Below are 27843 nucleotides of genomic sequence, written 5' to 3'. Positions count from 1 at the left end.
CCCACGCCCACCACAACTGGGCGGAAGGCGACGAAAGCGGGCCTCTCGCCGGCCGCCGCGTGGAGCGCCGCCACTCGCCGCCGGTGGGGCCCACCCACGGCGGCCTCTCGCGCGCTCTTGACTTGATCGACCGATGGATCCCGGCCATGCCGGGCAGTACGGCCGTGGAGAGGGGGGTGGGGTTGGTGGTGGAGGTGACGTTAGCGGTGGCGGGACTCGTCGTCGTCGTCGCCGGCGGCCGGTGGGACGGGCGGAGACGCGGCCGCCGCCGGTCGCTTTCGGGGGCTCTCTCCCTCCCTCGCCGGAAAATGCAAGTAAGATAGGTTTTCTTTTTCCCTTCCCTTTTCACCACCAAATTAAAATGTTTTTGGAATGTTTTTTTCTAAAATTTTTTGCCCTTAATTTCAAGGGTTAGCAGTTCTTGCCATCTACTCCTTTGGTCCCAAAAAGAACTAATTTTTTGCTATGAATATGGACATGCAAAATTGATTTTTTAGGGACGGAGGGAGTAGCTTGATGCTCTTCTCGATCTGACCGTACGTCCAATCGGAGCGAGGTAAGTTGCTCGGGTCAACACGTAATTAGGCCCGGAAAAAAAATGAAAAATACAAGGGCTAAATGCTGCTAAATTAAACCGGCGCTAATGATTGGTTCTTGCTTGTCAGGGTTCAGCGAGGTTTGGTGATCGATAACGAAGCCGTTTACTTGTGCGAGAGAGCAGCAACGAATTCAAAGGTCACCGATCGAAGCTGCATTGCACATCAGGTGAAAATTAATCTTTTAATTTCACGTGTTTTTGTGGTTTTTACCAGCGTGAAAAGTGGAATACCCTCGGCCAATGAGATCAAGATCCGGTACGCATACGGAAGGTTGACGGAGTATTGTTCTTTCTTTACGATAGTTATTATTGACATCATCTATTTTGCTATAATGTTTGTCACGTAATCACGTTTGACGTTTCATGTTAAAAAAAATTCACCAGGATTTTCACTCTGTTTGTAATGAAAGCTCCTGTAGGCGAGAAGGCGAGAGCTCGAATGGATGAAGAAAGAAGCATAATCGTCTTGTGAGGTAAAATGTTTGAATACAGCACATCTGTGAATTGTCACTGCCTTTATATATAATCTTAAAAACACCTACTCCCTCCATCCCCAAAAAGTAAATCTAGAACTAGATGTGACATATTCTAGTACAACTAATATAGACAAATGTATGTCTAAATTCGTTGTAATAGGTTGTGTCACACCCAGTACTATGTTGGTTTTTTATGGGACAGAAAAAATATCTTCTATTTCACATTTGAGTACACCACTTAACTATCTATGACAGGAGCCGTTTTGCGTTAGCATGAGCATCCGTTTTCTTACTCATTGCGCATTAGCACATCATTCAACAGTAAAAAGGAGCTGAGAGCTGAACTATTCGGCAAAAAAAATACAAAAGTTAGCAGCATCTCTTTTTCTGACGTAACATAGTATCATTGAGAGAAGAAGAGGTGAATAAGGAAATATAAGAGGTAGAAAGAATTTACCAAATAGGGCACTACTAGCAATTTCACTAGCAGCCATGAAAATAGTGTGGTAGCCTGTTAGGTATTGGTTGCTGATTGTAGCCACTAATCCAGATTAAAATGCTGGTGCTTTACCAATAAATACCTGTAACTGACGTGATGCCACTAGGCCACAGGGTGCAAAAGCCAAAAGGTATGCCATTTTCTGATGCACTGAACCCTGATCTAGACCCTGCCGGACTTCCATCATCCTAGATCCTTTCCTTAATTTACTACTAGTAGTGTTGGCTGTACGCCTACCAGATGTCTGCACCAAAAGAAACCCGCTTGTGCAAAGTGGACACTTGATTCAGAGTATTATTGTTTACACCTGCTTGATCTGCTTGTTTCACAGTTGTATAGATGCAGAGCTACCCTGTTGATTTTCTATAATGCCAAGTGTTCAACTTGAGTTGCCAATAACTGAAAATGCCAAATTTTGAATTAAGTTCTTGACAAACAAAGAAATTTGAGTTCAGGAAAACATACTAACTCCGTCAAAAAAAGACTTTATTTCTGGATACTTACATCTAGATAAGTACTTGTTGATGTACATAACTATAGATCAAACCATAATAGAATTGTGCAATTTCCTCCATATTTTCTACAGTACAAAAGCTCAGTGCCAGACACTCAATCAGGGGGTACCATTTTTCCTCGAAGCTTCAATAGAAGCTAGAGACATGATGCTAAATGGGTTGTTAAGGCGACGACAATATGTAATAAATTAATTAGTTACTGTAATTAATTAGTTAGTGCTACTCCGATTAAGAAACGGATGCAGTGTCATCATGATCTTTTGGACTGCACCATTGGGAGCTAGGAAGGATTCTTCCATCCAGATTCAAAAGGACAAGTTTGCTTCTCCACATATGCCTTTTAAAAAAACCCCGGGAGCAATTAAGAATAAACCACCCTACTTGCGAGTCTGTGACGCAAGCAACAGCAAATTGGCCCGGCACAAAGGTTTCTCTGAATATATAAGCTCCTTGCTCAACTATCAACGCCTGCAACTGCATCTCTAATAATTAAGCATCCAAAATGCTCCACGTACATCAAGCACAAGCTCATACAAGTTAGCTAGCTGCCAAAGTTAATTAGCATCACCGGCATAGTGACATGTTAGGTGTAACAGATTCCGTATATCCCTGTGGCCCACATGTCAGAAGGGTACTTAAGTTCTTGTTCGGAAGGCTTGAGATTCTGGGGTGGGTAGCCACTGGTAAGCATCAGGAAAAAAAATAGATTTTCAGCTTCCGGCTTTAATTTATTTTCTAAACTTTATAACTTCAATTCTTAGGATCTTCATAAAAATCTAAACTGTTAAGGAGGGCTGAAAATTCTTTAGAAAAAAGTTGCAGTTGTCAAAAGCTTCTAAACAGGACCTAAGATTGATTAGATGACACATGACAACTTAACTTGTAAGCATGGCAATTAGCATGGAGCTACTACAATATAATGTACTACTTCCTCTATCTACTTTTGATAGCATATTTCATCTTGACACACAGACAAAGGATAAGTAATTCTACTTATCATTCTATTAAACATACTACTAGTCATTCCTCGTAAACAAGCGATTCATTAATATTTACATTTATCAATGCCCACGTAGCCAATCATGTGTGGAAGAATAGAGAGTCATGCATTAAATCCGAGAAAATCATTAAGATAATAGGTTGTTGAATTAAAATATGCCTATCAAAAATGAATTTTTCAGATTTAAAAATATAAGTATCAAAAGTAGATGGAGGGATTAGTATATAACAACATTAGCTACGGTCCAAGATGTTTGCATTGGTGGGGGGGGGGGGGGGGGGGGGTTGCAGCGAGATGTGCGATTACACGCACACCTAGATTAATTAGCTGCCTAAATCCTAATCATACATGGGGCATGTTACCCAGCGGGAAACCATCGGAATCGGCGGTTTCGGTGGCGAGAGATAAACAATTCATCGGCGAGTGATGGAGTGACGTAGGGTTGGTAGTACTAGTACATATTGTGACTAATTAATCGCCATTGTAATTTGTACAACTAAACAAGTTGCCGTCCACGTAATTAACAGGTCATGCATGCATTGCTCGAGGAAAACGGGAGACGATTAAAGCTCCAGCTAGACTGCACGTAATGAAGCTATTTAATTAAGTTGGCGATTAATTAATTAGTATGTAATCTCTCCTTTCGGATGAACGATTAGTGTATAATTAATCTCTCATTACGTAAGTTTGATTAAACCAGTAAGGTTTATTTTGTGTGTACATCGCCGGGGACAGCGGAAAGGCGCGGCGAGCGCCAGATTTTTTGCCTTTTGGTGATAAGCAAAAGGGTAGAAACGGTGCGCTGCGTATGAGAGCTTTTGCTTGGATTTGGTCTGGTTTGATTAGCCCAATTTTTATTTTGGGAGAGAGTGGCTTATCACAGTGCTTATGAGACAACACGTTATATTTTCCTAGTCGATTAAATCGTGCAACAGCAGGGTGCTATAGCGACATCCAATCATGGAGATTAATTTAGGATTTTTGTGTGTCCTTTCTTAACTTATTTAGGCGAAACTTTGCGAGCTGACGGTGACAAATTTCTCATCTGGCCATTACTTCGATAGGGTGAGCAAATTGTTATTTACGATTCTGTGGGCAAAATAACTCTTCAAGTTTCGGAAAGAGTAGTTTCGCCCGGTTGTTTTTCTGCGGAGAGTTGGTTCGAAAGCTCTGTATAATTTTTGGTGCGTAGCGTGTGCATTGTTCAACTAATTGTTTTATTATTATCTTGAAAACGAGAGATTAGTTTCTGTTTGGCATAGGTTGAACTTCTCGTCGGAAACAAAAAAAAATAAACAAAGGTAGGTGAAGTAATCAATCTCGTCCTAATTAAAGAAAACAATACAGGCATTGTATTTTTTTTTCACACCGGTGAAACTCTATATCACCGTATCCTATCTTAATGTAAAGTTACTGAATACTAAACCTTAACATGCAAAAATATCATATCATCATTCACTAACAATTGCTATATCTTAAAGATCATGCAAACATGCTATATTATATATAAGTCTCTAATTTATCAAATTTTAAAGCTTTAAAATACAAGTATGTTAAATCATCATCCCACATAATTCACATTATAAAGTTACAACCCACTAAATTTTAAAGCTCAACATGCAAAGATGCCACATAATTATCTACTAACAATTATGACATCTTAAAACATCATGCAAGCACGCTATATTATCTATAATCTATAATTTATTAAACTTTACAGCTTTAGAATACAAGTATGTTATAAATCATCATCCCATATAATTTACATAATATTTCAATATCCCTCCCCATCATTTTTTATGATATCCTATATACCTATATAATTTATCCTCACTTAGGGAATGTTATTTCTCTCTTAAATCATTAAACCATATCACATCAATTATTTGTAACCCTTAGATGATTAATCTATTGTTCAAATTATCTCCCTTCTTCTCTTCTCTCATTAAGTCATATCATCTTAATTATTTTTAACCCTTACATAATTAATCTATGGTCTAAATTATCTCACTCATTTTCTTCTCTCATAAAGCCACATCACTTTACTTTTACATTTGAATCATCAATATATATACTATTTAAATTATTGTAGACCACATCAACTTATGCTGTCTAGCTATCTTACACATTATTTTTACTTATTGTTATCACATGAAACTCTTGGAGCAATACGTGGGAAAACTGGGGGTTTCACCTAAGTATATAGCAGGTTCATGACCTTGATATATTTTTTAAAGAGTTAATGATCTTGCATGGCACATAAATATTTACCAGAAATTTTGGTGGTTTTTACTCATAATATTTTATGACCCGAATTATTACTAGAAACGTTCTTTACCAATATTTTCTGAGTTTTACTATTAATAGAAAAATGATTCTACTATGGTTGTTGATGCAGTAATATAGATATAGATATGATAGATGAGAAAAAAAGTCAATATTGATTTTACCACTAGTAGAATTGAAGCCACTATAGAATTTGTCTTACCCAAAAAAGTTCATTTGCCTCGTACAGTACGAAGACAGGTCATTACCCAAAAATGTTGATCTGGTTGTGTAATAATCTAGATTGGCTTCTTTTGTTTTGTTGGTTGTGATCTCTGGGCTCCAATAGTTGAAGATACATGTTGACTTGCCGTTAAAACGATAAGATCAACAGCTACACAAAACTTGCTCTAGATGTGCAGCACACAGAAGAGCATGGTACAAGTAACCATGAAACACGGTGCATGGCCAGGAAACAAACCTACTACGTCACCTGCCGTAGTTTGCTGCAATAAAAAATATGTCCAAGATCACAGGTGCATGTATCGGTATGAATTGATTAATATTGGAAGTAGCCAATAATAGTGAACACCGGGTCAAATCTAGTTTAGTATAGAGCTGAAGATTCCTCCCCGTCGACTAGAATCCAGCTCCTCTAATTAACTATTCTTGCAACCGAGACTCCTCCCTTTTTTTTTCAGGACATCACATCATTAACTCAGGAAATGTGATTAAAGCTAGCTAGCTAAGCTAGCATTTTTAGTTCAGGTTGCAGCATCTGATTATGAGAGCAGAAACAAATGACTTTGGGCCGGAACGAACGTGCCTCATTTGGGCTTGGGCCACAAATTTGATGTGTGAAATTCAATAGAGGACATGTACGGGTCAATTTTGTTTGAAGTCGATCAAATTGTGCCCTTATTACTGACACTTTGAATAGTACTTTTGATAATGTTTGATTTGCTATCGGAATATACCGATAACATACACAATCAGACAAGATGTTGGCACTACAAAAACTTGTTTAGGTTTTGACATCACTAACATTTTGACATGGTAGCAAACCAAACAAACCCGTATTGCATCGCATCTATTACTTCCTCTAGTCCATTCATCTCATTTCATCTGAGAGATTTAAGATTGAATTGCAACCACAAAAGCACCTTAACACCTCAGTGAATGTCTATTGTACACTATGTACATTTTCATCTATTCACCGCATCTACATATACAGTTATCGTACACCGATGGCTATGCTACAACGTGTAGGGGATCTAAAATTTGGACAGAAAGAAACAAAAAACGGGGAAGATATATAGCCGCTGTGGATGACACCAAAAAAATCACGGGTCAGCTCTCACCAGTTTATGCCCGGACTCAAGCAGTGCCGGTTATCAGTCTCTCCTGTTGATCCAACTTCTTGACCTTCAAAAGGCCGACAAGGACTTGTAGGCCGAAGAACGCGCAGAGAGAGTATGCTATGGTCGCTGGCAACTGCAGTGGATGATTGAAGGTGCAGTGAAACAGCTGTGCAAGAGTAATCTGATGAAAAAGATGAACATGGCTTGTTTGGAAACTTGGTAACTTACCCGGATTGAATTGAGGTAGAGAACGGTGGCGAGGTTTACCAAACTACCTGCGGCAACTCCCTGCGTGATGCGCAAGCAGATTTCACCATTTCAAAACAAACCATAAGACGGTGATGTGCATTACTCAAAACACTTAAGACGGTTTTATTCAAGAAACTAGGATCCTCTTAATAGAGAAGGCAGAGCTCATGACAACTTTTTTGAGTTTTTTTATACGAAAAACGAAACAAGGATTGACACTCATTTATTGGAAGTGAGTACTTGTAAATGGTATTTCTTGGATTTTCTCATAATTTAAAGGCTGTTCTACCCAACCAAACATTTTTCCCCTTTAAACAGAAGCACCCTAGGTTAATCTCTAAAGATGTTTCGGCACAAAATTTATTATCTGCACCAGTTCCAACTAACTCGGTCCAAGAAAAACCTTGCATTTTTTTCCTGTACTAGCATAGTGAAATACAAAAAGTAAACCATTCATCAACAATTCTGAACTCACATATCCAATTGTTTTCTGTGCAGCTGCAACTCTTTGGAATGCTCTTTCTGACTCCAATGTTCTGACACGAAGCTTGAGATCACCTTGCTCCTGCAAAAGCCAAAAAAAAAAAAGAGAAAAAAAGAAAAAGAAAGAGGCAATTATCTACGACAGTTCTACAAACAAAACCAGCAAACTGCAGAAAATAATGGAGAAAACGTGTTTTTTACCAAACGCTCAATGATTTGCGCAAGCTTTTCAACTCTGTCGGGCTGGCGAAATAAATTGTAGAATGCACGGGACTGCCTTTCCCATCTCTTCCTCGCATCCTGAGGTAAAATAAAACCAAGAGCGCTTAAAACTCTCAAGTCTGAACATGCATAGTCATATTAGAAGATGTGCCATCAAATAAGGTATTAAATCTATGGACCAAAGATGAAAACTTGCCTTTACAATAACTTCAACTCCAGCTTCATTAAATCTAAGCAACTCCATAGCATATCTAGCAATTCGTTGGATGTATCAAGTCAGAACCCAAATTGCAACTTGAAACTTAAATAAGAAAACAAAACTCTTGAAGGAGAAAAATACTCACGGTTTAGCAATCTCTGTGATATCAAATCTAGGATCAAGGCCCTTCCCGATACCATCTAGTACTGCACACAGAATGGAGAATGAGGAACCATGGCATTATGTCACAACCACGTTTCTTGTACACAAATTATTGCATATCATACCGGAGAATGCTCTGACCACAAAAGTAAAGGTGGCAGGAAATCGAAATGGTTGATCAGCAGCAATTGACAAAAGATCCTCTCCTGCAAAATTTTGTTTCAAGTAAACAGAAAGCAACCGGTCGAAATACATACACCTTGACACATTTACTTTTATCATGTTCTCTAATAGGCTGCAGAATCTATTGACTCATTACCGATAGCAGCAAGCCTTTGCTTCTTCTTTTCAAACTTCTCCTCCTTAGTTAATTGCTTCTTAAATCCAAGTTCCTCAGTCGCCATCTCTCTTTCTTTCCTTTGTGCTGCTAAACGCTCTTCGAAGCTATACACACAACAAAGTGAAGCCAAGTGTTACAGTAGTTCACCTCACTCAAGAAACTCGAGGTATATAGGTAATTACGAAGAATATCCTCTCAGAACAAAATTATTACCTATCAAGGAAAAATTGAGCTGTTCTTCTGACAGCCGTCATATCTCCAGTAGGAACAAGGACACCCATTTGAATCATTGATTGAAGCACCTGCAGGAATTTATTATTGGATGTTTTGCAGAACTTAAGGTATTTAAGTTATACTTTTGAAGGTTATGCCCAGACAAACATACTTTATCAGGATCTTTTTCATAAACTCCATAGAATGCTTCGAGCAACCCTTCCCGGATATTTGGACTAATGCTGAAAGTAAGAAGAGTGAAGGTCAGATTAAACGTTCTGCAACCCTGTAACTACTCAAGGAAAAACATACTATTGCACAACTTTTAACTGAATGGAAGTTTATGGAAACAAACAAAGATATCAGATGTAACCTTCCCATCATTCCAAAGTCGTAGAAGATAAGCCTCCCACCGTTGACATCATCAACAGCAATATTTCCTGGATGCTGTAAAGAAATCTATATTAGATTTTTTAAAAGTTGTTTATTTTTAAAAAAGTAGCTTCTTAAAAGGAGCATCACAGCTGCATTGAATTGAGAAATTAAAAAGGAGGAAAAGGACAAAAGAATGATTATGTGCCATGAAATTTGTAATGCCGGAGGCAATAGCATATTGCTCATTAAGCCTATGAGATTTGCTCCGGTCCAACAAAAAGTACCTCGAGATACTGGTACCTCACGGTACCGAATTGTTTCCGATAGTTGGATCTAGCTGAGCAGGATGGGAATTGTTAGATCCAACGATTGTAAACGATTTAGTACTATGAGGTACCGGTACCTTGAGGTACTTTTTATTGGACCGGAACAAATCTCTAAGCCTATAGTTCATGCGCATGTAGCTGAAGCATGTACAGCTGAGGTTACAGACTTACAGGGTTACACAACTTTTAACAAATTAAGCATATACCACCTTGCAAAGGCCCAGTAGCAGGGATAGATCTCAGAACTACAATGATATACACCGAACTAACTCTATTCATAAATATTTGACGTTTAGGACAATATTTGGTCAAACTTTTAAAATTCCGACCATCAATTTCGTATTAGCATGAGTTTATAAAATCCAACAACTTAATCATATTATATAGTACTCTTCAAGGTAAGTCTATGTATTACCATTTCTATTTTTTAAAACTAAACATCGAATAAAATATTGCTACTCGAAAATTTGAGTTTGACCAGATCTTGTCTTAAACGCCAAATATTTACGACCGGAGAGAGTAGTTTCTCCCTACGTCAAAAGATGATATAGCTTCTCTCAGTGCAGAATCATCTTCATGATTCATTTGCACAGTCTAGTGCAAGAATAGAATAATGTAAAAGTAAGAAATAACCATAACAGGACAAACAACTACAGCATTGCTTTTGAAAAATATACAGTACAACTGACCGGATCTGCATGGAAAAATCCATGAGATAAGATCTGCTCCAGGTACGACTCAACAGCATACCGACCTAACCTGAGAGGGGTTCAAGGAGGGATAATAAGCAACCAATGTCAATTGGTAAAGCAAACTGAAGCTATGGCTCACCAGCATACAGCACACATACCTTTTCCGATCAACTCCTAACTTATCTAGCTGCTTTATCCTATTTATCTTGATTCCTGGGACGTATTCCATTGTTAAGACCTGCATAGAGGACAGAAATATATAGTGTTATATTCTATTCTATGCTACTCGATATTCTATTTTACAAGTCTCTGGATAGTAGGAACCTGAGGTGTAGTATACTCCCACAAAATCTCTGGAACCTTCACATAATCCATATTTTTGAAGTTTTCAGAAAATTTTTCAGCATTAAATGCTTCCTTTGTATAGTCTATTTCCTGAAAACCACAATTCCATGGGCTGATTAGAACATATGACTTCTTTACCAGCAGAAATACCAAAGGTCAAATGGCTGACTTACAAGAATTTATCTAACATAATCTGACATATATGACGATGTGAATAACTCAGAGTAAGAGAGAGCATGATAAAATGCATTCCCGTACAAAATAATGCCAAATTCAAGAAATCCATATTCTAAGTTCATGCCTGAGCCTCACACTAATATATTGCCAATGGCAGCGGATTAGCAATACACTTTTTTTTTGGTTTTTGAATAATTTATAATTTGCTAAAAAGAGAATCATATTGTAGAGAAAGTGGAATAGATGCCTCAGTCCAAGCGGGGAGGTGATCTCTCATATAAATAGTTGAGTTACAATCAAAGCTAGTGAGTTACACAAGACCAAAGGTCATAGGAGATTAACTATCTAGGAGGTTAAAGGTCTAGGATATAAACAACCTATAGATTAATAAAAAAATCCTAATACATATGATTAGTACCTGATACAAAACAGATGCGCACTCATCATAGATAGCAACCCAGTCTCTCTTGGCACCATCTGACTTAGGGTCCACTTTCTGAAGGTATTCTGCTATTACCTAGAACAGAACAGTTGACTCATCAACAAATGGTATTGAAATAATCATATTTTAATTAAGAATAATAGTATCCCCAGTTTTGCATGTAATTAACAGCAATAGAGTGTTACAATGTTGGAGAAATATGCACGCATTTAAATTACATACCCTTAAGTTTTTCAGATCAATATCAAATAGCTCCTTCAGACCAGGCCTTTGCACTTTGATGACAACTTCTTTGCCATTCAAGCATGCCCGATGAACCTGGCCTGCCAAAAATGGATATATTGTAGTATCAAGTCGCTTACGAAAAATGTTCTAGTTTTAGTTAAATACTCATTATATCATGTTAGCTTATTACCGAGGCTAGCAGCAGCTATTGGTTCAAAGTCAAATCGATCAAAAATCTTATTCACAGATGCCCCTAGCTCTTCCTCAATAATTGACACCGCTGTCTCTGAAGGAAATGGAGGAACTTGGTCCTGCAGAAGAGAAAACGGTTCCAGTATTCCACCAGAAAAAGAGTATAAACATAGATCTGTTGAGAGGCAGGTCTCTATCAAGAAATTGTCTAAGCACATCTACAAGGTTCAACATACAGACCTGTAATTCAGATAACTGGTCGACATATTCCTGTGGAAGAATGTCCACTCTGGTGGAGAACTGCTGCCCAATTTTGATAAATGTGGGACCTAGTCTCAAAATACTCTCCTTAAGCCACTTGGCAAGAACTTTCCTCCTAATTACCCTTTTCTCCTCCGTCATCCCTCCTGAAGAAATTATTCTAAATGTTAATGAAGATACACAATATTGTCATAAACATGTAGGTAATAATTCCATGAGATCAGAGTAATGTACCGTGCACACAATTTTACACTGCACATATAGAAGAATTCAGGACTTCACTGATCATCATTGGGTGAAAAATACATGTTCGGTGCATTGACTAATATGCAACATACACTGATTTATGGGTTGATGAATTTTACTAAACTACATTATGTCTGTGAATTTTCTGAAAATGTCTTATGCTATGATCATAGTAACTAAAGTAAATGCGATTACACTGCACCATGAAAACATTGAGTCGCCTGTTCTTTTCCACAAGTACATAAATACATTCTCTCTTTTCTTTTTCATGAGGAACAAAAACATTATAAACCTTCATCTCTTTAATTTCTTCCCCGAGCACATATTATACTAACATAGAAATCAGGAACCTCAGTTTGGTTATATATAACCATACTATAGGAGTTCATTTTTGTTGTTTTGACAAGTCACTGACCTCGATAAGTGAACTTCTGATTATTGAGCCAAGATCTGAATATAAATTTAAAAACAAAGCCCCATATTTCCAACGTCCTTTGAATCGTCGAATAGGTTTTAAACCGATTCCAGCGACCTCCAGGAGCGACTGACACCTGCACGATTTAGATGTTCAACGCCAAAAGGAAAAGCAATAATAATGACGCAGAGTAACTTTTATTTGCTAAAAAAAGGCGACCAAAGTAGGGAAACTATTTTGATCCCTCGAGGGGATGTCCTCTCGTTGTTTATGCCACTCAAATGGTTATGAAAAAATTTGAGAAGATATATTAACATGTGATATATCACTCCACAAACATGAAAGTTCAAATTCAACTTCTACATCTCGCAACGAAAAAATAAATTAAACTACAGCTAGTTAACCTACATTCGCAGTCAAATTTGTTTTTTTCGTTGCGAGATATAGAAGATGAATTTAAACTTGTATGTTTGTGGAGTGATATATCATATGTTAATACATCTTCTCAATTTTTTCCATAACTATTTGAGTGACATGCAAACAACGAGAGGACATCTCCTCGAGGGACCAAAATCCACTCCCACCAAAGTAACTGTTATTTGCTTCATCTGATTGAAATGAACAGTTGTATTTCTGTCAGAAGATGAAACAAGTACCAATACTAACACAAACAATGGGGGATAACTGGGGGAAAAACTGCAACGAAAGTCTCAAAAGCCAAAAGCAAACAAGTTCCAAAATCTTTTCAATATGGCACAATACACTACCAAGTCGCAAACACCCTTTACCTTTTCTCCCACTAAACATCAACTCTGCCACGCTGCTCAATGTTTTTTGTTTCCTGAAGAAATATAAGGCATTGCCTGCCTTGCTCGTCCCTACAGGCTACAGCTACATTTAACTACATCCAAACTTGAACAAAACCACAAACAAACGACTAAAGTCAATCTGAACTCTTGCTTTAGTCAAGGCAACATCCAACTCCAGCTAATTTTAGTAGGTACTTCACATTTGCCTTGTGCTAAAAATGGCACGAATGCGTGATCATACTCCCTCCTCTTATTCGATCAGGAGCAGCTAAACATTTGCATATCTCAAACACGGCACAGCCCTCTGATCGAACACTAGCTTGGAACTGGAGCTGGCCAACACATGTAGCTGCAGAGCTAAAAGGCAAGAAAACAATAAGAATAGTTCACCTCGGGCTTGGAATCCCCGCCGCTCTGCTTGAACCAAGCGTCCTCCCTGCCGATCTCCTCCACCCGCTCCTTCCTCCTCCTCTCATCATCCCCCGGCCCAGGCCCCGCGGACACCAAGGCGGCGCTGCTCCGTGACTCCGCGGCGGGCTTCACCACCGCCGCCGCACCGTTCCCCCTCCCGTTGCCGTTGGTCCCGAGGTAGGCCTCCACGGCGGCATCGTCGTACCCGACCCCGCTGCTCGGGGCGCTCCCGTTGAGCCCGTACCTCCTCGCCTCCTCATCCGGCGCGGAGGGGGACCGGTCCTCCTGCAGCACGGCGAGCACGAAGCGGCGGCGCTGCCGGAGGGAGCGGGACCGGAGCTGGGGATGCGGCGGCGGCGGGCGCGGGTGGAGGTGGAGGCGGAACCGGCGGAGGCGGAGGTGGTCGGGCACGGAGAGCGAGGCGGAGGAGGCGACGAGGGTGGCCGCCCCGGCCGCGGCCGACATCGCGAGGGCGGCGGCGAGGGAGGGACTAGGGTTTGGGCGCGCCGCGTGTGCGCGGCGGCGGCGGCGAGAAGCGAGACCGCGAGAGGAGGAAGCGGAGGAGGGAGGGAGTGGTGGAGAGGAGAGGCGAAGCCGACGAGGCGAGGAAGCGGGAAGAGGCCAAAGCGAGGGGGAGAGAGGTGGTGGGAGAGGAGACACGTGGGAGGGGCACGGAGGATGAGGCGATCCGACGTGGCTGGTAGGCATTGGGTGCTTAAGAGGTGGGTGGGGCCCACGTGGCGGGGAAAGCTTCTGAGAGCCTCAAGTTTTTTTTGTTTTGTTTTTGTTTGATTTATTCGGATTATTTGTTTAGGCCTTATTCGTTTTGAAGGATTCCTAAAGGAAATCTCAATTCCTTTGGAATAAGCACTATTCATGTATTCGGTTTGTAGGATTCAAAGGAAAATTTTCTATAGGAACACTATTCCAATCCTCTAAAAATCCTCCAAAATGTACTAATTCCATAGGAATGAAAACATCTACTCTATCCTCTTTTGTTTAGCTCGGTGGAGAAAAAATTCCTGTGTTCCAATTCTTTGTTTTGCATGTACATTCCTACATTATTCCTACGTTTTTCCTATTTCTGTGATTTAGAAATCCTGTGAACCGAATAAGCCCTTAGTGTTTCGTTTTCGTCGCTTTTTTGTGAGCTTTTGGTTGGGATTCGTGTTGGCGATGGATTGGGACGGCGTGTTTAGTATTTACTCGTGTGCTGCCCAAGTGCCAAGTGGGGGCTGTGTTGTATTGGCACTATTTGGGAAGTACCGGACGAGTGTCTATAAGTTGGAGTGTTCGGTTTGCACTTTCGCATATAATAAAAAATGTTGATTCGTTACCGGTTAGCACGACCGGATCCGTGGCGCAATGGTAGCGCGTCTGACTCCAGATCAGAAGGTTGCGTGTTCGATTCACGTCGGGTTCAATTCCCCGATCTCTTTTTTTTTTTCCTCTGCCATTCTTTTTTCTAAAGTCGCTTGCGATTTGATTTTTCTTTTCGCTCCTGTCTAAGATAATCAGCATTTCGTTTTGATAACGCGGACAAAATTATATTACCTTCTTTTTAAAATCTTAATGTAAGATGTTGTTAATCTTTATTTTAACTAGAGCTCGAGGCCCCCTTTTCATTAATGGAACGGAATTACGAAGTCATTATAAACAAATAGAAAAAGGAAGAAAAAATGGAGCTAAGAGAGATGTGCCCAACAAAGCTGAGCATCCTACTCTCACAAAAGCCAGTAGGAAGAGCTGGAGAGAAGACTGAGTAAAATTTTATCACTGTCCTAACAGAAACTAGAACGCAGAGAAAACGAGAGTAGTGAGACTGGGAGAGCAGCTCAAGAGGCAACAGATTTTTCAGGCAAAAGCACACAACCAGCAGCTTCATTCCAATCTTCTAGCACAAGGTCGCCAACCATATCTTGGAGCTGAAAACATGGCTTGCCACTTGCTTTACCACCCTGCCCCCAGCTCCAACTTTCTCCGGTTTGCCTCCAATTTTGCAAAATAGCCCAAGATTCGATCAGGTTATAGATCATGAAAATCACCTCAATAGATTCTTTAGGAAGGATATTATCAAAAGCTTTATTTCTAGTCTTTCAAATAGCTTAGATAATAGCCATAACTGCCACCATCAACTTTAAAATGAAGAGAATACTATTACAATAGTGATAAACCAGTGTTGTGAGAAAAAAATAGGTCCATTTTTCTTTTCGTTCCCGTGCCTATTATTTCTCCTGGCCCTGTTTTTCTTTTTCGCTGTTGTTAAGTAGCTTGTCATTTTGTTGTTATGTTAAGGAAGAGCGTACGTTGTTTCGATACGGCAGCAAGAAAGAGGAAAGGATACGCGAGGGGGCAAACACGGCAGACGTTCACTCGCTGTGCCTCCACTTTTAAGCCGAGATTGTTTGACATCCACAAATCTTTACCCCTTAAGGCCCCGTTTGGCCCAGCTCCAACTCCCAACTCCAATTTATATAGAGCTGGAGCTATACTAAACGGTACAAATTCTTTATTTTTTAAACAGAGTTGGCAGAGCAGCTCCACAAATTTGTACTGGGGGTGGAGTTTGGTTTTTCTGCTCCACAGCTCCACTCCACCCCCAAAAGACCCACTACCCTTTAAAATGTTGATGTATTTATACAAAAATACCACTAAACTACCCCTAAACTCCTCCTTCTCCCATTCTATCTCCTCCCATCCGGTGAGATCCGGCGGCAACGGCAGCGTGCGGGCTGGGTGGCAGCGCGCGGCCGGTGGCGGGTGGCGTGCACAGAGGGGCGGCGCGCGGTAGGTGGCACGGCCGGCGGCAGACGGCGCGTGTAGGGGCGGCGCACGGCCGGCAGCGGGGATTCCTTTTTCTTCTTTTTTTTCTTTTTTTTCAGATCTGAAGCTAAAAGATTGCCAAGCACTTTTGATGGGTCTGCAATTCCAATAGGAGCTAGCTCCAACTGGAGTAGGAGTTTGGAGCTGGGAGTTCAAATTTGGAGCCCTATCAAACAGGGCCTAAGTATTTACAACTGTGCAACTTAGGTCCTAAGGCAGTATAAATCCCGACAAAAAAATAAGGGCAGTATAGATCCTACTTTTTCATGTTTTGCTGAGGTGGCAGATGTCCAGGCCCACTAGTCAGTCACGGTTCCCCCTAACGTGACCCCACCTCGCCTCCACCATGGTGGCCACGCACCACCGCTGTCGGAACACCCCTTCGCCCCGCATTGCCGCCGTCACCGCTTCGCCCTTCGCACCACAGCCATCGTCGCCACTTCGCAGGAGTTGAGTAGAGGCGCGTTCATGGAGATTGTGGCGGCCGGGGTCCCAGCACAGGGTCGGGGCGGAAGTGGGAAGAGGACACCGATGAAGGGGGGCTTGGCGGCGCGCAGAGGCGGGCAGCGGAGGCGGCGTAGGCAGCCTCAAATCCCGCCGGCCGGTTCGTCACGGGAGGCCCCTGATGCCCGGCCAGACATATAGCCACATCGGCAGCCTCGGCAGGACGGGGGGCGGAAGTGGAAGGAGGACGCAGGCGAAGGTGGGCTTGGCGTCATCGGCGGTGGAGGCGGTCTCAAATTCGGCCGACCGGTTCATCCGGGTCAGACTTACAGCCGCCTTGGCAACCTCGGCGGGGCCGCTGCGGCGCGCCATCTCCGCCGCCGGTGCCACCAGCTGCGGCGGCGGGTCTCTACAAAGGGGGACGCCGGCGAAGGGGGAGCTTGGCAGGCTGCCACGGCGAAGTGGGAGCCAAGCTCCGACGGCCGTGCGTCGCCTGCGACGAACCTGGCAAGAGGACTGATGTAGATGGGGGAGAGAGTAGGAAGGAGGTGGGGCGCGTGCGAGGATGCGAAGTAGCGGATGGGAGGAGCTTGACGGCGGCGGCTCCACGTCACGTCAATAGCGGCAGCTTCCTCATCATCGCTCTGATGTCTCTTCCCGTCCACGCCTCGAGCACGACGGTGCCTTCTCACCAGCGGCGTGCATGCGAGGAGGCAAAGCGGGGGATACTCCCTGTGTCATATCCCATCCCGTCTACGTCACGAGCGCACGACCGGCCTGCTCGTTGGCGGCGCTCGTGCGAGGAGGCGCACCCGGCATCGTTCGCCTGGCACCCGGCGCCTCTGCTGTACGTCATGCCGCAGATCATCGCGCGCCCATTGCCCAGGTCGGTGTACCTCCTACGTTGCCTCCGTTACCCGTCTACGCCGCCGCCCCCTCGTGGATTCTAGGCTGCCACCTCCACAGGCGCCATTGATCCGTCGCCTTCGCGTGGTTGAGGATAAAAATTGAGAGAAGAGGAAGAAGTGGGCGCTGATATGTCAACCCCACATACTCAAAATTTCATCTCACTTGCAGTTACATGTGGGCTTGTTTGTATTTTATTTTTATTTTTGCTGACTAGGGTTCCACGTCAGCGAAACCAGTGGCTCATACTGCTCTAGGACTGAAGTTGTACGGTTTTGTAAAATTTTGGGGTAAATGTTTCTGATATTAAGGATAAGGGATGTCAACCAAACTCGGTGTAAAATTGAGGGATGGCGAGTGAACTTATTCCGAGGAAGGAGACACATAGAATTGGCCCAGCCAAGCAGAAGGGAAACCATGTTTCTATACTCGGATAAGTCTACAGTCTTACCGTGTGAAAATGGTCGGAATGGATAGCATCTCTTCGAAAATAACACTAGATCAATATATAATTGGTCATATTTATCATTTAAACTAATCGGTGTCAATATTAATACGATAAAAAAATACTTATATATAACAAAAATATAACGGTTGAAAACGGTATCCTTTGTATGAAAACTATGTTTGATCGATCAGGAATTTTCATGATCCATTTCGTCCCTTCTACCCAAGCTGATCCAGCCCGCAATCCAGGGCATCCACAAAAATCCGTACGTCCAGCCTTCCAGCATCCAGCCGAGTCTCCCGCCTCCCGGAGGTTTGGAAAGGTCGCCTGCACAGCTGCACTGCACACGTAGGTAGGCCAACGTATGCCTGCCTGGGGTAGTATTCGGTGCAATCATCTAATTCGGTGCAATAATGTAACTCTCATCCTACACCGTTGGATCGAGAAATGGACGTCCGAGATTCGTCCACGTCACTCATGGTGACCATGAGTTAAAATTTATTCGTCCACGTCACATGAGTTAAAATTTATTCGTCCACGTCACCATGAGTGTGAGTGACGTAGACGAATCTCGGATGTCCATTTCTCGATCCAACGGTGTAGGATGAAAGTTATATTATTGTACCGAATTAGGTGATTGCACCATATACTTTCCTTGCCTGGCAATCACCCAACTGATTAATTGGCGCGTACTCTACACTACACTGGACGCCATCTGAGGGCATCAACCGCAGCAGCAGGGCAGCACGCCGGCACCACACGACATTCTAGAATCTCAACAGGTATACGTACACATAACTGATCATGTTAAACTTTAATTTGCTTTCATGCGTCCTCGGCGAAAAAAAAATCCAGGTGCGATTTTGTGAGAGTTTCAACGGAGACAAAAAAAAAAAATTCCATCCCTAACCTTAGTTACTTCGTAATGCTAAGTGGAAGGGGTAACTACCCCCTATATATCCAAAAATAAATAAAATCTTAATTATAGATCAAATCATATGCTTATATAGATTTAGGTAGAATTTGATTTAATTTTTTTTAATTATTAGACGCAGGCAGTAACTAGCAGGCGCCGCGCAGCACCGGTGGTAAATAAACACCGACGTGCCGCAACGGCAGGCAAGGCAGCTGGAGACAATCCCGATTCGTATCCCGTATCCTAGTATCTTACGATACTACGATCCTAACAAACTGAAACGATACCGATTCACCTAGTATCCTAATTTTCATAGTATCTCGATCCTACTATTCATTACTACACGATCCTACGAAATATTAGGTGGTATCCCGACTCTACTATTCCTACGATACTATAAAATATTATTTAAAATAACATGGTTTAAAAATAATGTAACTAAATATGCTCAAATTTATATAAAAATCAATTAAATATATTAAAACCAACATGGTTTCTCTTGATAAATGTCTCTATTTGCATGACATATATCATTACTATATTTTTTATATAGAATGGCTATATATAATTAATATAAATATTAATTAAACTTAAAAAAAATCTCATGGTATCCCGATACTATAATACGATCTTACGATACGATATTACTTTGAGAAAAAATCAATCCTGAGTTTGAATCTAGATAAACCCAGTGTCCAGATTCAAACATAGAATTAGGTTTTTTTTTTTTTTTGGCGAAGTGAGCACTACCTAGTATCTCAATCTTGAGAAGCTCGGCCGCGTAAGCGCCTGCACGACGCGTGTGCGCCGCCTGATCGGACCCACACGGCGATTCTGGGCTACTCTTCCTCTCCTCAGCTGACGTGCCAGATTCAAGTGAGCATGCACCAAACGGCATTACCCCATGCGAGCAACCCAACTAGAAACGCAGGCGCATGATGACGGATATCATGCACATTTGCAGCCCCACTATTTAAGCTTATACTTACATTTATAAGTTCAAATTTTAACTTTTAAACTTAATTTTAAATTTTGTTTTGTAGTATTTTATTTCAAATCATTTATTTTTAGTCGTTAAAGACATGTATATTAAAGTTTTACTTACAAATTGTTTTTATTTTATAATAAGTGATATTTTTTCCAGTTTTTAATATTTAATGTCATTGACTTTTCGGTACACGTTTTGTCATTCGTCTTATTAAAAAAATTTATGCAATTATCATTAATTTTGTTGTGAGTTGTTTTATCACTTGAAATATTTTAAGCACGATTTATATCTTATATATTTGTATAAAATTTTTAAATAAGATGAATAGTGAAACGTATATCTAAAAGTCAACGACATGATTTAAAAAAAAGTTAACGACATCATCTGTTAAGAAAACAGAGGAAGTACTCCCTTCGTCAAAAATAAACACAGCCATGAGTTTCCGTGTACAACTTTGATCGTCCGTTTTATTTAAAAAAATTTTATGATTAATATTTTTATTGTTATTAGAATATAAAACATGAATGGTACTTTAAGCGTGACTTAAGTTTTTCAGTTTTTTTTTAAAAAATAAATAAGACAATGATTAAGGTTGGATACATGAACTTATGGCTGAGAGAGTACGAAATAAGTATATCCATAAGCGAAATGACGGGGCTATTAGAGTGGCAATACTAGCATAGCAATCTGGTAAATCCAAACGCAACGTACAAAAAAAGGATGCGTCGATTAAATGGCCCCTTTGACCCTACCCCTAAAAGTTCTTCCCGGTAGGGCAGGCCAGTAGCGGAAGCTATGCATGCATGCACGCACGCGATGGCGATCGACTAACCATCGACCCCCTTTCTGACCTTTTCTTCTGTTAACGAGAAATTGTGGGGGAGTTAATGGAGGAGGCATTGGAGTAGTTGAGCTCGATCGATGAGGAAGAAGACTAGAAGAGGAGGAGGGACGGCGGTGGTGAGTGACAAGCGCCAACCGCGATTAATGGCGACGAGGACGTGCGCCGTAATGGCGGCAGTGACCGATCGGAGAGGCTCCAGGTTCTTGGCGGTTGAGGCTGGAGGCGTCGAGGCCAGCCGCGTCATCCACCCCCTTTAAATGCTTCCCGCCCCTTCGTTCTGCTCAATCACTCGCATCCATCCATCCATCGATCGATCGGCGATGGTCGCCGCCGAGGATAACCCGGAGTCCTTCTTCGCGGCGGCGCCGCCGCTGCGGGACGCCGACGCCGTGGCCGCGAGGCTGGGGGAATTCATCGCCCGCAACTCCTCCGCAGGTACGGGGCTCCCCGCCTCCCCGCGCCACCTCTTATCCTGACCACGCACGTTAGGTGCTCGGCGAAATGACTACCGGCCCGCGTGTGTGCGACTGTGCATGCAGCGGGCGCGGGCGGCGGCGGCAGGCGGATCGTGTGCGTGACGTCGGGCGGGACGACGGTGCCGCTGGAGCAGCGCTGCGTGCGGTACATCGACAACTTCAGCTCCGGCCACCGTGGCGCCGCCTCCACCGAGTAATCAATCGAAACGCCCTTATACTACTGTTCTTTCACCTGTATATGCTTCTATTTTCTGCTGCGGATCGTCGCGAGGACCAGAGAGGCAGAGAACATTTCCATCCTGTACATTCCAGCCGTACAAAAGTTTTTCCCTTAGATCACAAGTGCTACATGCATTAATTTGTATAAGTACTCACTACTCAACTGGTTCCATCAAAATGTACGTACGCTAGGGCCATTCATGCAGGCATGCAGCATGTTTCGACATTGTTTAGGATCTTTTTAGAACAGTGAATAGTTGTTTCTGACCTGACATAGGACTAAGGTGCTCTTGTGATGACGCAGGTATTTTTTGAAGGCTGGCTATGCAGTTATCTTCCTCCATCGACGGTAATCGATTAGGAAAATTTCCCACAAATAAACTGAACCTGTTTTTATCCCCCTTTCAGTTTTGTCATTTGTTCTGTTCTACATAGGGTGAAAAGATTGTTAATTCTCAATAAACAGATTGGGGCTATGCCCTCACTGTGAAATAACCTGTATTTTACATTTTACTGCTTCTACATGTGTGCAGAGGAAGCTGCCAGCCTTATTGTAGGTTCCTCCCCGATGATTCATTCCTCAAATTCTTTGATGTCGATGCAGAATCGAAGGTTCAAGGTTGGTAACCCACAATCCTAGTGCACGTAGGAAAGGAAATGCTTCTTTCGTGAAATTTTAACTTTGTATGTTTATACAGTGGCAGAGTGCCACGCGCCAGTGGTCAAGAAAGCAATTGGAGATTATTGCAAGGTATGGAATGAGCTTCTCAACAGCAGTGACATGCTGCTTGTGCAAAATTTAGCTGACAAGTGACTTTCTTGCAGGCAATTGAAGGCGGCTATCTGTTGAAACTCCCATTCACTACAATATTTGAATACCTTCAGGTCTTTTTAAATTTGACGTTTTAACCAGAATTACATGTAAGTCAAAACAAATTTGAAAAGCATGACACTGTATTTGATTACAGCTATTGAAGATGGTTGCTACATCTATAAGTTCGGCTGGGCCACTCGGAATGTTCTATCTTGCTGCGGCTGTGTCTGATTTCTATGTCCCTTGGGATAGCATGGTATGATTTTAAGAGAAGCATGTTATGATTGAGAAATTCATGTGTACTCTTTGTATTAAATGTTAAACATTGGGTAAAGAAACCACTGATCACAATACTGATGCTTTGATGGAAATGCCCTACATGACAAACGGGAACTTCTTTTTACTGTTCTGCAGGCCAAACATAAGATTCAGTCAGGTGGAGGCCCTCTGGATATGAGGCTCAGTCAAGTTCCGAAAATGCTTTCAGTGTTGCGAAACCAATGGGCCCCCTTGGCGTTCTGTATATCATTTAAGGTAAGCTAATTTCCAGGACCACGGAAGAATGAAAGCATTCAACACTCAATAATGCTGCCTTTGTGCACACTCTTGTCACTTTTGTTTAACTACTTGTAAAATAATGGCGGCAGTTGGAGACGGATTCGGACATCCTTATTCAGAAAGCAGATATGGCTCTGAACAAGTACAAGATGAACATCGTTGTGGCCAATTTGCTTGCAACGTACAAAGAGGAAGTCATTATTGTAACAGACAAAGAAAGGAGTACTATCCGAAAGATGAACAAGGATGAGGATCTGGAAATGCAGATAATCAAAATCCTATCACAGAATCACTCGAAGTACATATGCGGAAGCACAAACGGGTGCGTCCAGAGCCCAGATTGAATTGCGGGAATCTGTACTGTACCGTTTCACATTAGAGGTTTTACTTAAATTACTCTACTAAAGAGTTTGATTTGCTTTCTGGGCGTTGAAATGAAAAGAAAGCCCAACTGAATCTGGAATGAGAATTCAGTATACGTGTGTAATCCGTAATGATGCTGATAGGTACACAAACAGCATCACTTTTTTTTCTCTCTTTCAGAATTACAAAAAAGAGAGTGAAGTTAACAGCGACAGCCCCAAATATAAATGGCTTATTTTATTTTAATCAAAATTAATATACCATGTTAATGTATTCATTCTTTAAGTTAAGAAGTTCTTCATGGACGTTGCTTCTATATCAGAGAAGAACTTCTCTTGGACTGTATCTCTCTCTCTCTCTCTCTCTGGGATTTATGCAGTCCAGGATAACAACGAAAAACCCAAGAAAATGGCAGAGCTCTAAGCAACTTTACATGTCTTCAGCCCAAATTCACGAAAAGTTGAACCTGGATATATGGGGGTACAAAGTAGCCAAGTGGCCAACCAAGACTAGTTCAATAGCTGCTGGATCCCGAAAATTTCACAATTTGGCCCTTTTTGAAAACTTATTTCAAATTTGGTCCCTGCCGAAAACTATCACCAGATCTGGACCCCGAGCTCAGCGCCAACCGCATCGGCACTGAGGTCCTGACGGCTGTCTCCAAACGGCGGAGCGAGACGGCCCACGTGGTAAATGTCAGCGCCAACCGCATCGGCGCTGACCTTCGCGACCTTAGCGCCAACAGGACTGGCGCTGAGGTCGCGCCTTATCCCTCGGGGCCGAGCCGGCCCCAGGCCACTCCTTCTTCCTCCTCGCTCCTCTCGGCTGAGAAGGGGCGGCACCCTCCCCTCTCTCTCCTCCCCTCCAAAAATCGAGTAAATATCCACAAAAATCTTCGTATTTTGGAGGGGAAATCGTTGGGGGACATAGTGCCAAGGTATTCTCATTATTTGTCCATTTTTTACTTGGATTTGCTCATTGAGTGATGAACCCTAGAAACACGATTTGGGGTTGATTTTCTCTAATTAGTTTGTTCTCTACGTTGTGGTTGTAGTAGTTGTTGGCAATGCAATGATTAGATGCGCATAGAACCGTTATATGTAGTACTATGGTGTACTTAACACTCTAGGCGGCGTTAGACTTATATCGAACTCTAGATGATGGTTGATGGATGTGATGAACTCTAAATACTGTGATGTGTTAAATAATGTGTGCTATATGCTGTGATGAACTCTATATGCTGTGAATTTCTGTGTGGCTGGCTGTGCTTTTCTAGCCACTGCCAGACATCAGCGCCAAATAGAGTGGCGCTGAGATGCAGCCCCCCGGGGACTCAGCATCCCATGGGAGGCAATCTCAGCGTGGCCGACCTCAGCGCCAAGGTGTTTGGCACGGAGATGCAGCCCCCCCCCACCCGCACCACTTACCATCTCTCGGGGAGGGGGGGTGCGCCAATCAAACTAGCGCTGGAATGGCCCACCTCAGCGCTAATGCATCTGGCGCTAAGGTTGCCCATGTCAGCAGACGCCGGTACATCGAAAGAAACGGCCGTCAGGACCTCAGTGCCGATGAGGCGTTTTATCTCAGCGCCATCGCACCTGGCGCTGAGCCCGGGGTCTAGATCTGGTGATAGTTTTCGGCTGGGACCAAATTTGAAATAAGTTTTCAAAAAGCGCCAAATTGTGAAATTTGGACTGCTGGATCTATCCTGCTCTACTAGTAGTACATCTGTTGGCTGTTGCCGAATGGTAGTGATCATCATCAGCAACAACGAAACTCGTTGTTTTTCCTTCTCACTTTTCAACTGCACGAACGCGCTGATGCACACATCTACTAACCGTGCTATGACCGATCGATTGATGCGGTTCATGATGCAGCAGCTTGTATGAGCTCTGCATCGGAAGCCACTCGTCGATCCATCACACACACGCACGTTTACTTCGTTTGATCACACGCTTTATCAACCTACTCCACACATCTTCCTCAGCATTTCCACCGCTCTTCCACGCACCCTACTCCAAACCCACCAGAACCACCTGCAAATCTGAAAAGCCATCGGAAGGACGCCCAGCCGCCACGTGCACAGCTCATAGCCACAGATCAACGTGTGCACCGCCTCTCCTACCGAGTCAAAACCCCCCGCAGTGGTGAAAAGGTCGTTCTACTTATAAACGATTAATTAGAAAGTTACAGTTTAACTCTTTAATGATAATTACAGTACGGCATACAAGTATTTTTTTTAAAAAAAAATTACAGCCCATGCTACTTTCGCAAAAGCGATGTTCTATCTATCGAAAATTTCCGTGACCGTTTTCACGGCCATAGCCATCGCCGTCAAAGACAGCCACCGGGCGCAAACGCAAACGCAGCAGAGTCACGTACGTCACCCGTGACGCGGTGACATGGCCAAGCTTCCGTGAGAGCCAAGTAGAGTAGTAGAGCGCTCGAGCCGAGCTTGAGCCCCATCTCCTTCCCTTGTCATCTTCCAGGACGTCACCTTCACTTCGCTTCGCCTCTGCTTGCGTGCCAAGTCTAAGACGAGCCTTATAAATAGGGGGCCAATCCTCTCAAACTAGCTTAATTACCAGCTAAAGCAAACCAAGAGACGAGGTATATATCTCGACGACGAGACGAAGCAAAGCAAGCAAGGTGCGATCTGATCCAAGTTTTTGGAGAATGGCGTCCATGATGGGAGGAGACTTCGTGGAGGCGTACGTGCTCAAGAACGCCTACAAGGAGAAGCTCAGGCGCATGGAGGCCGCGGAGGCGGCTGCGGCGGCGGCGGTGGCCGGGAAGAAGGACGTCGCCGCCGCCGCCGATGGCTCTGCGGGGCAGAAGAAGGCGGCTGCGGGCGGCGGGATGTTTGGGTTCATGAAGAAGAAGGTGCACCCCAGAGCGGCGGAGACGGCGCCGGCGCCGGCCATGGAAACCAGTAGCGCTTGATCGATCAAGAGCTGGCCTTCTTCCTCCCCTCCTCCTGTTGATTCCGCTCTTTTGCTACTAGTTGAGCTTGTTCCTGGGTTTAATTATATTATTACTAGTAGTAATCTCCAGCTGTGGCTGTTCGATAGGATGATGAAGATTGTGTAGTGTGTTCTTTACTTGTTTCTCTTCTTTTGAAGAGGTGTGTGTAACTCACTCCATGTAAATGTTGGTTCATTTGTTGCTTTCTTTACTTGAAATGGGAGTAAAAGAAAAGTAATTAAGTAAAAGAGGACTCATCTGTTCTCCATCAATTTTTGTGTCTGCTCAAATCACCATCAGTTTTACACTTTTACTCCATTCTTATGGGGACAGATGGCCTGTATGTCATTCGGTTCCTCGCATTCTTTTTTTTTTCTAAGTTACTCCTTTGGCTATAAAAATTTGATGTTTAGGATAAAATCTTGGTCAAACCCTTTTTAAAGTTTAGACTTTAATTATTAATTTATATTGGAATAAACTTAGAAAATATAAAAAGTTTATAATAGTATGGTAGTATTTTTTAAGACAAATCTAGGCATAACATTTTTTTCGCTTTTTAAATTACACATTAAGAAAATACAAATGGTCGAAGTTTTAAAAGTTTGATCAAATCATATCATAAACGTCAAAATATAGTTTATTATTTATCAGAGCTGGTATTTCACTTCAGCCAGAAGTTGGTTCACTATCTGAATTGCTATATGCGGCTATGCCCTTGCTGTTGGAATAAAGTCATATAAATGACCAAAAGCTCTACAGCAAATTTTATCAAGCAAACCAGGAAAAGTAACCATATGTACAGTTCCCATTTGGAATGAACGGATCTTTAATCTATCCATGATGAGTTGATGACAGCGGCGTTAATATAAACATAGACAAAATAATGCAGTTGTCAGTTGGGGCTTATCAGTTCTGCTCCATAAAAATATAGGACTACGTACTGTTATATCATTGTCAGATTACAACTAAAGTCTTCTCTAAATAAAAGAAGAATCACCTAAAGTCAGCTGAAGATTAAAGAAAATTAAGCATTCACAGTTATATTTTTGGGGTTTGACAAACATGCAAATGATGCCAAAGTTGTGGATTACATTGATCTTCTTTCATTTCTTATTATAAACCAAAGTCATCTCCCGCACGCATTCCATCTCGAACGATCGTCATGCATGACATTTGACACTGCGCAATCCAATAAAAAAAAAGTTGACGATTGAGAGTTTGAGACATCTGTTTCAACCCATAAAATGTGATCAATGAGGGAATATCTCCTGTTCCGCCACATCAACAAACTATGTAGTGCACCGTGTACGTGTGGACATCAATTGGAATGCAGTAGCAGTAGCAGTAGCTAATAAGTATATTGCATTTTAAGCAGGCAAGCTAACAAGTATAATTAGCACATGTCAATATATGATTCTTTCTTTGAGAGAGACGCTGATGGAGAAGAAAGAAAGCATGGGGACAAAACCCGGACCTGTACGCCATGCCTCCATGCCTGCCTACTTCCTTGACCTTTCCCTGAACATTGCATTGCCCATTGACATCACTGGAGTTTGGTAGTTGCAAACCAATTGTAAGGCCA

At 42.4% G+C, this 27843-nt stretch overlaps 3 protein-coding genes, 1 long non-coding RNA gene and 1 other non-coding gene across 7 annotated transcripts; 4 read left to right on the top strand and 1 right to left on the bottom strand.

The window, feature by feature from the left end:
* LOC127764700 (uncharacterized) lies at nucleotides 1-3702 on the top strand. 3 transcript variants are annotated; one of them, XR_008015937.1, is made up of 5 exons: nucleotides 1-314; nucleotides 498-556; nucleotides 666-765; nucleotides 1009-1071; nucleotides 3616-3702. It is a non-coding gene; the product is annotated as an uncharacterized LOC127764700 (long non-coding RNA). The 3 variants fall into 3 exon arrangements; XR_008015936.1 differs by lacking the exon at nucleotides 3616-3702 and having other exon boundaries at nucleotides 1018-1173; XR_008015935.1 differs by lacking the exon at nucleotides 3616-3702 and having other exon boundaries at nucleotides 1009-1173.
* Nucleotides 3703-6493: 2791 nt separating this feature from the next.
* Nucleotides 6494-14206, bottom strand: LOC127762590 (protein ACTIVITY OF BC1 COMPLEX KINASE 8, chloroplastic). Its single transcript, XM_052287080.1, has 20 exons — nucleotides 13478-14206; nucleotides 12279-12414; nucleotides 11597-11763; nucleotides 11355-11475; nucleotides 11162-11262; nucleotides 10916-11014; nucleotides 10300-10410; nucleotides 10134-10213; nucleotides 9973-10042; nucleotides 8956-9029; nucleotides 8755-8824; nucleotides 8583-8671; nucleotides 8349-8473; nucleotides 8155-8235; nucleotides 8013-8073; nucleotides 7865-7919; nucleotides 7648-7746; nucleotides 7439-7528; nucleotides 6943-7002; nucleotides 6494-6847 (listed from the first exon to the last, which is right to left on the bottom strand). Exons 1-20 carry the CDS (start codon nucleotides 14204-14206, stop codon nucleotides 6731-6733), a joined length of 2535 nt encoding a protein of 844 aa, XP_052143040.1. The 3' UTR covers nucleotides 6494-6730.
* Nucleotides 14207-14849: 643 nt separating this feature from the next.
* Nucleotides 14850-14921, top strand: TRNAW-CCA (transfer RNA tryptophan (anticodon CCA)). The gene has a single exon. It is a non-coding gene; the product is annotated as a tRNA-Trp (tRNA).
* A 5897-nt stretch (nucleotides 14922-20818) lies between these two features.
* On the top strand, nucleotides 20819-23549 carry LOC127763177 (phosphopantothenate--cysteine ligase 1). The gene is made up of 9 exons (XM_052287807.1): nucleotides 20819-21302; nucleotides 21407-21536; nucleotides 21867-21911; nucleotides 22096-22181; nucleotides 22261-22313; nucleotides 22388-22447; nucleotides 22531-22632; nucleotides 22791-22910; nucleotides 23024-23549. The coding sequence occupies exons 1-9, from the start codon at nucleotides 21125-21127 to the stop codon at nucleotides 23276-23278; spliced, it is 1029 nt and encodes a 342-aa protein (XP_052143767.1). The 5' UTR covers nucleotides 20819-21124; the 3' UTR covers nucleotides 23279-23549.
* A 2320-nt stretch (nucleotides 23550-25869) lies between these two features.
* Nucleotides 25870-26512, top strand: LOC127763179 (uncharacterized). The gene has a single exon (XM_052287808.1). It carries the CDS (start codon nucleotides 25974-25976, stop codon nucleotides 26238-26240), a length of 267 nt encoding a protein of 88 aa, XP_052143768.1. The 5' UTR covers nucleotides 25870-25973; the 3' UTR covers nucleotides 26241-26512.
* Nucleotides 26513-27843: the final 1331 nt, after the last annotated feature.

This window comes from Oryza glaberrima, chromosome 2 (genome assembly GCF_000147395.1).
Source record: "Oryza glaberrima chromosome 2, OglaRS2, whole genome shotgun sequence".
NCBI classification, from domain to species: domain Eukaryota; kingdom Viridiplantae; phylum Streptophyta; class Magnoliopsida; order Poales; family Poaceae; genus Oryza; species Oryza glaberrima.
The sequence above is the reverse complement of the archived record's forward strand: the minus strand, read 5'-3'. Positions and strand labels throughout refer to the sequence as shown.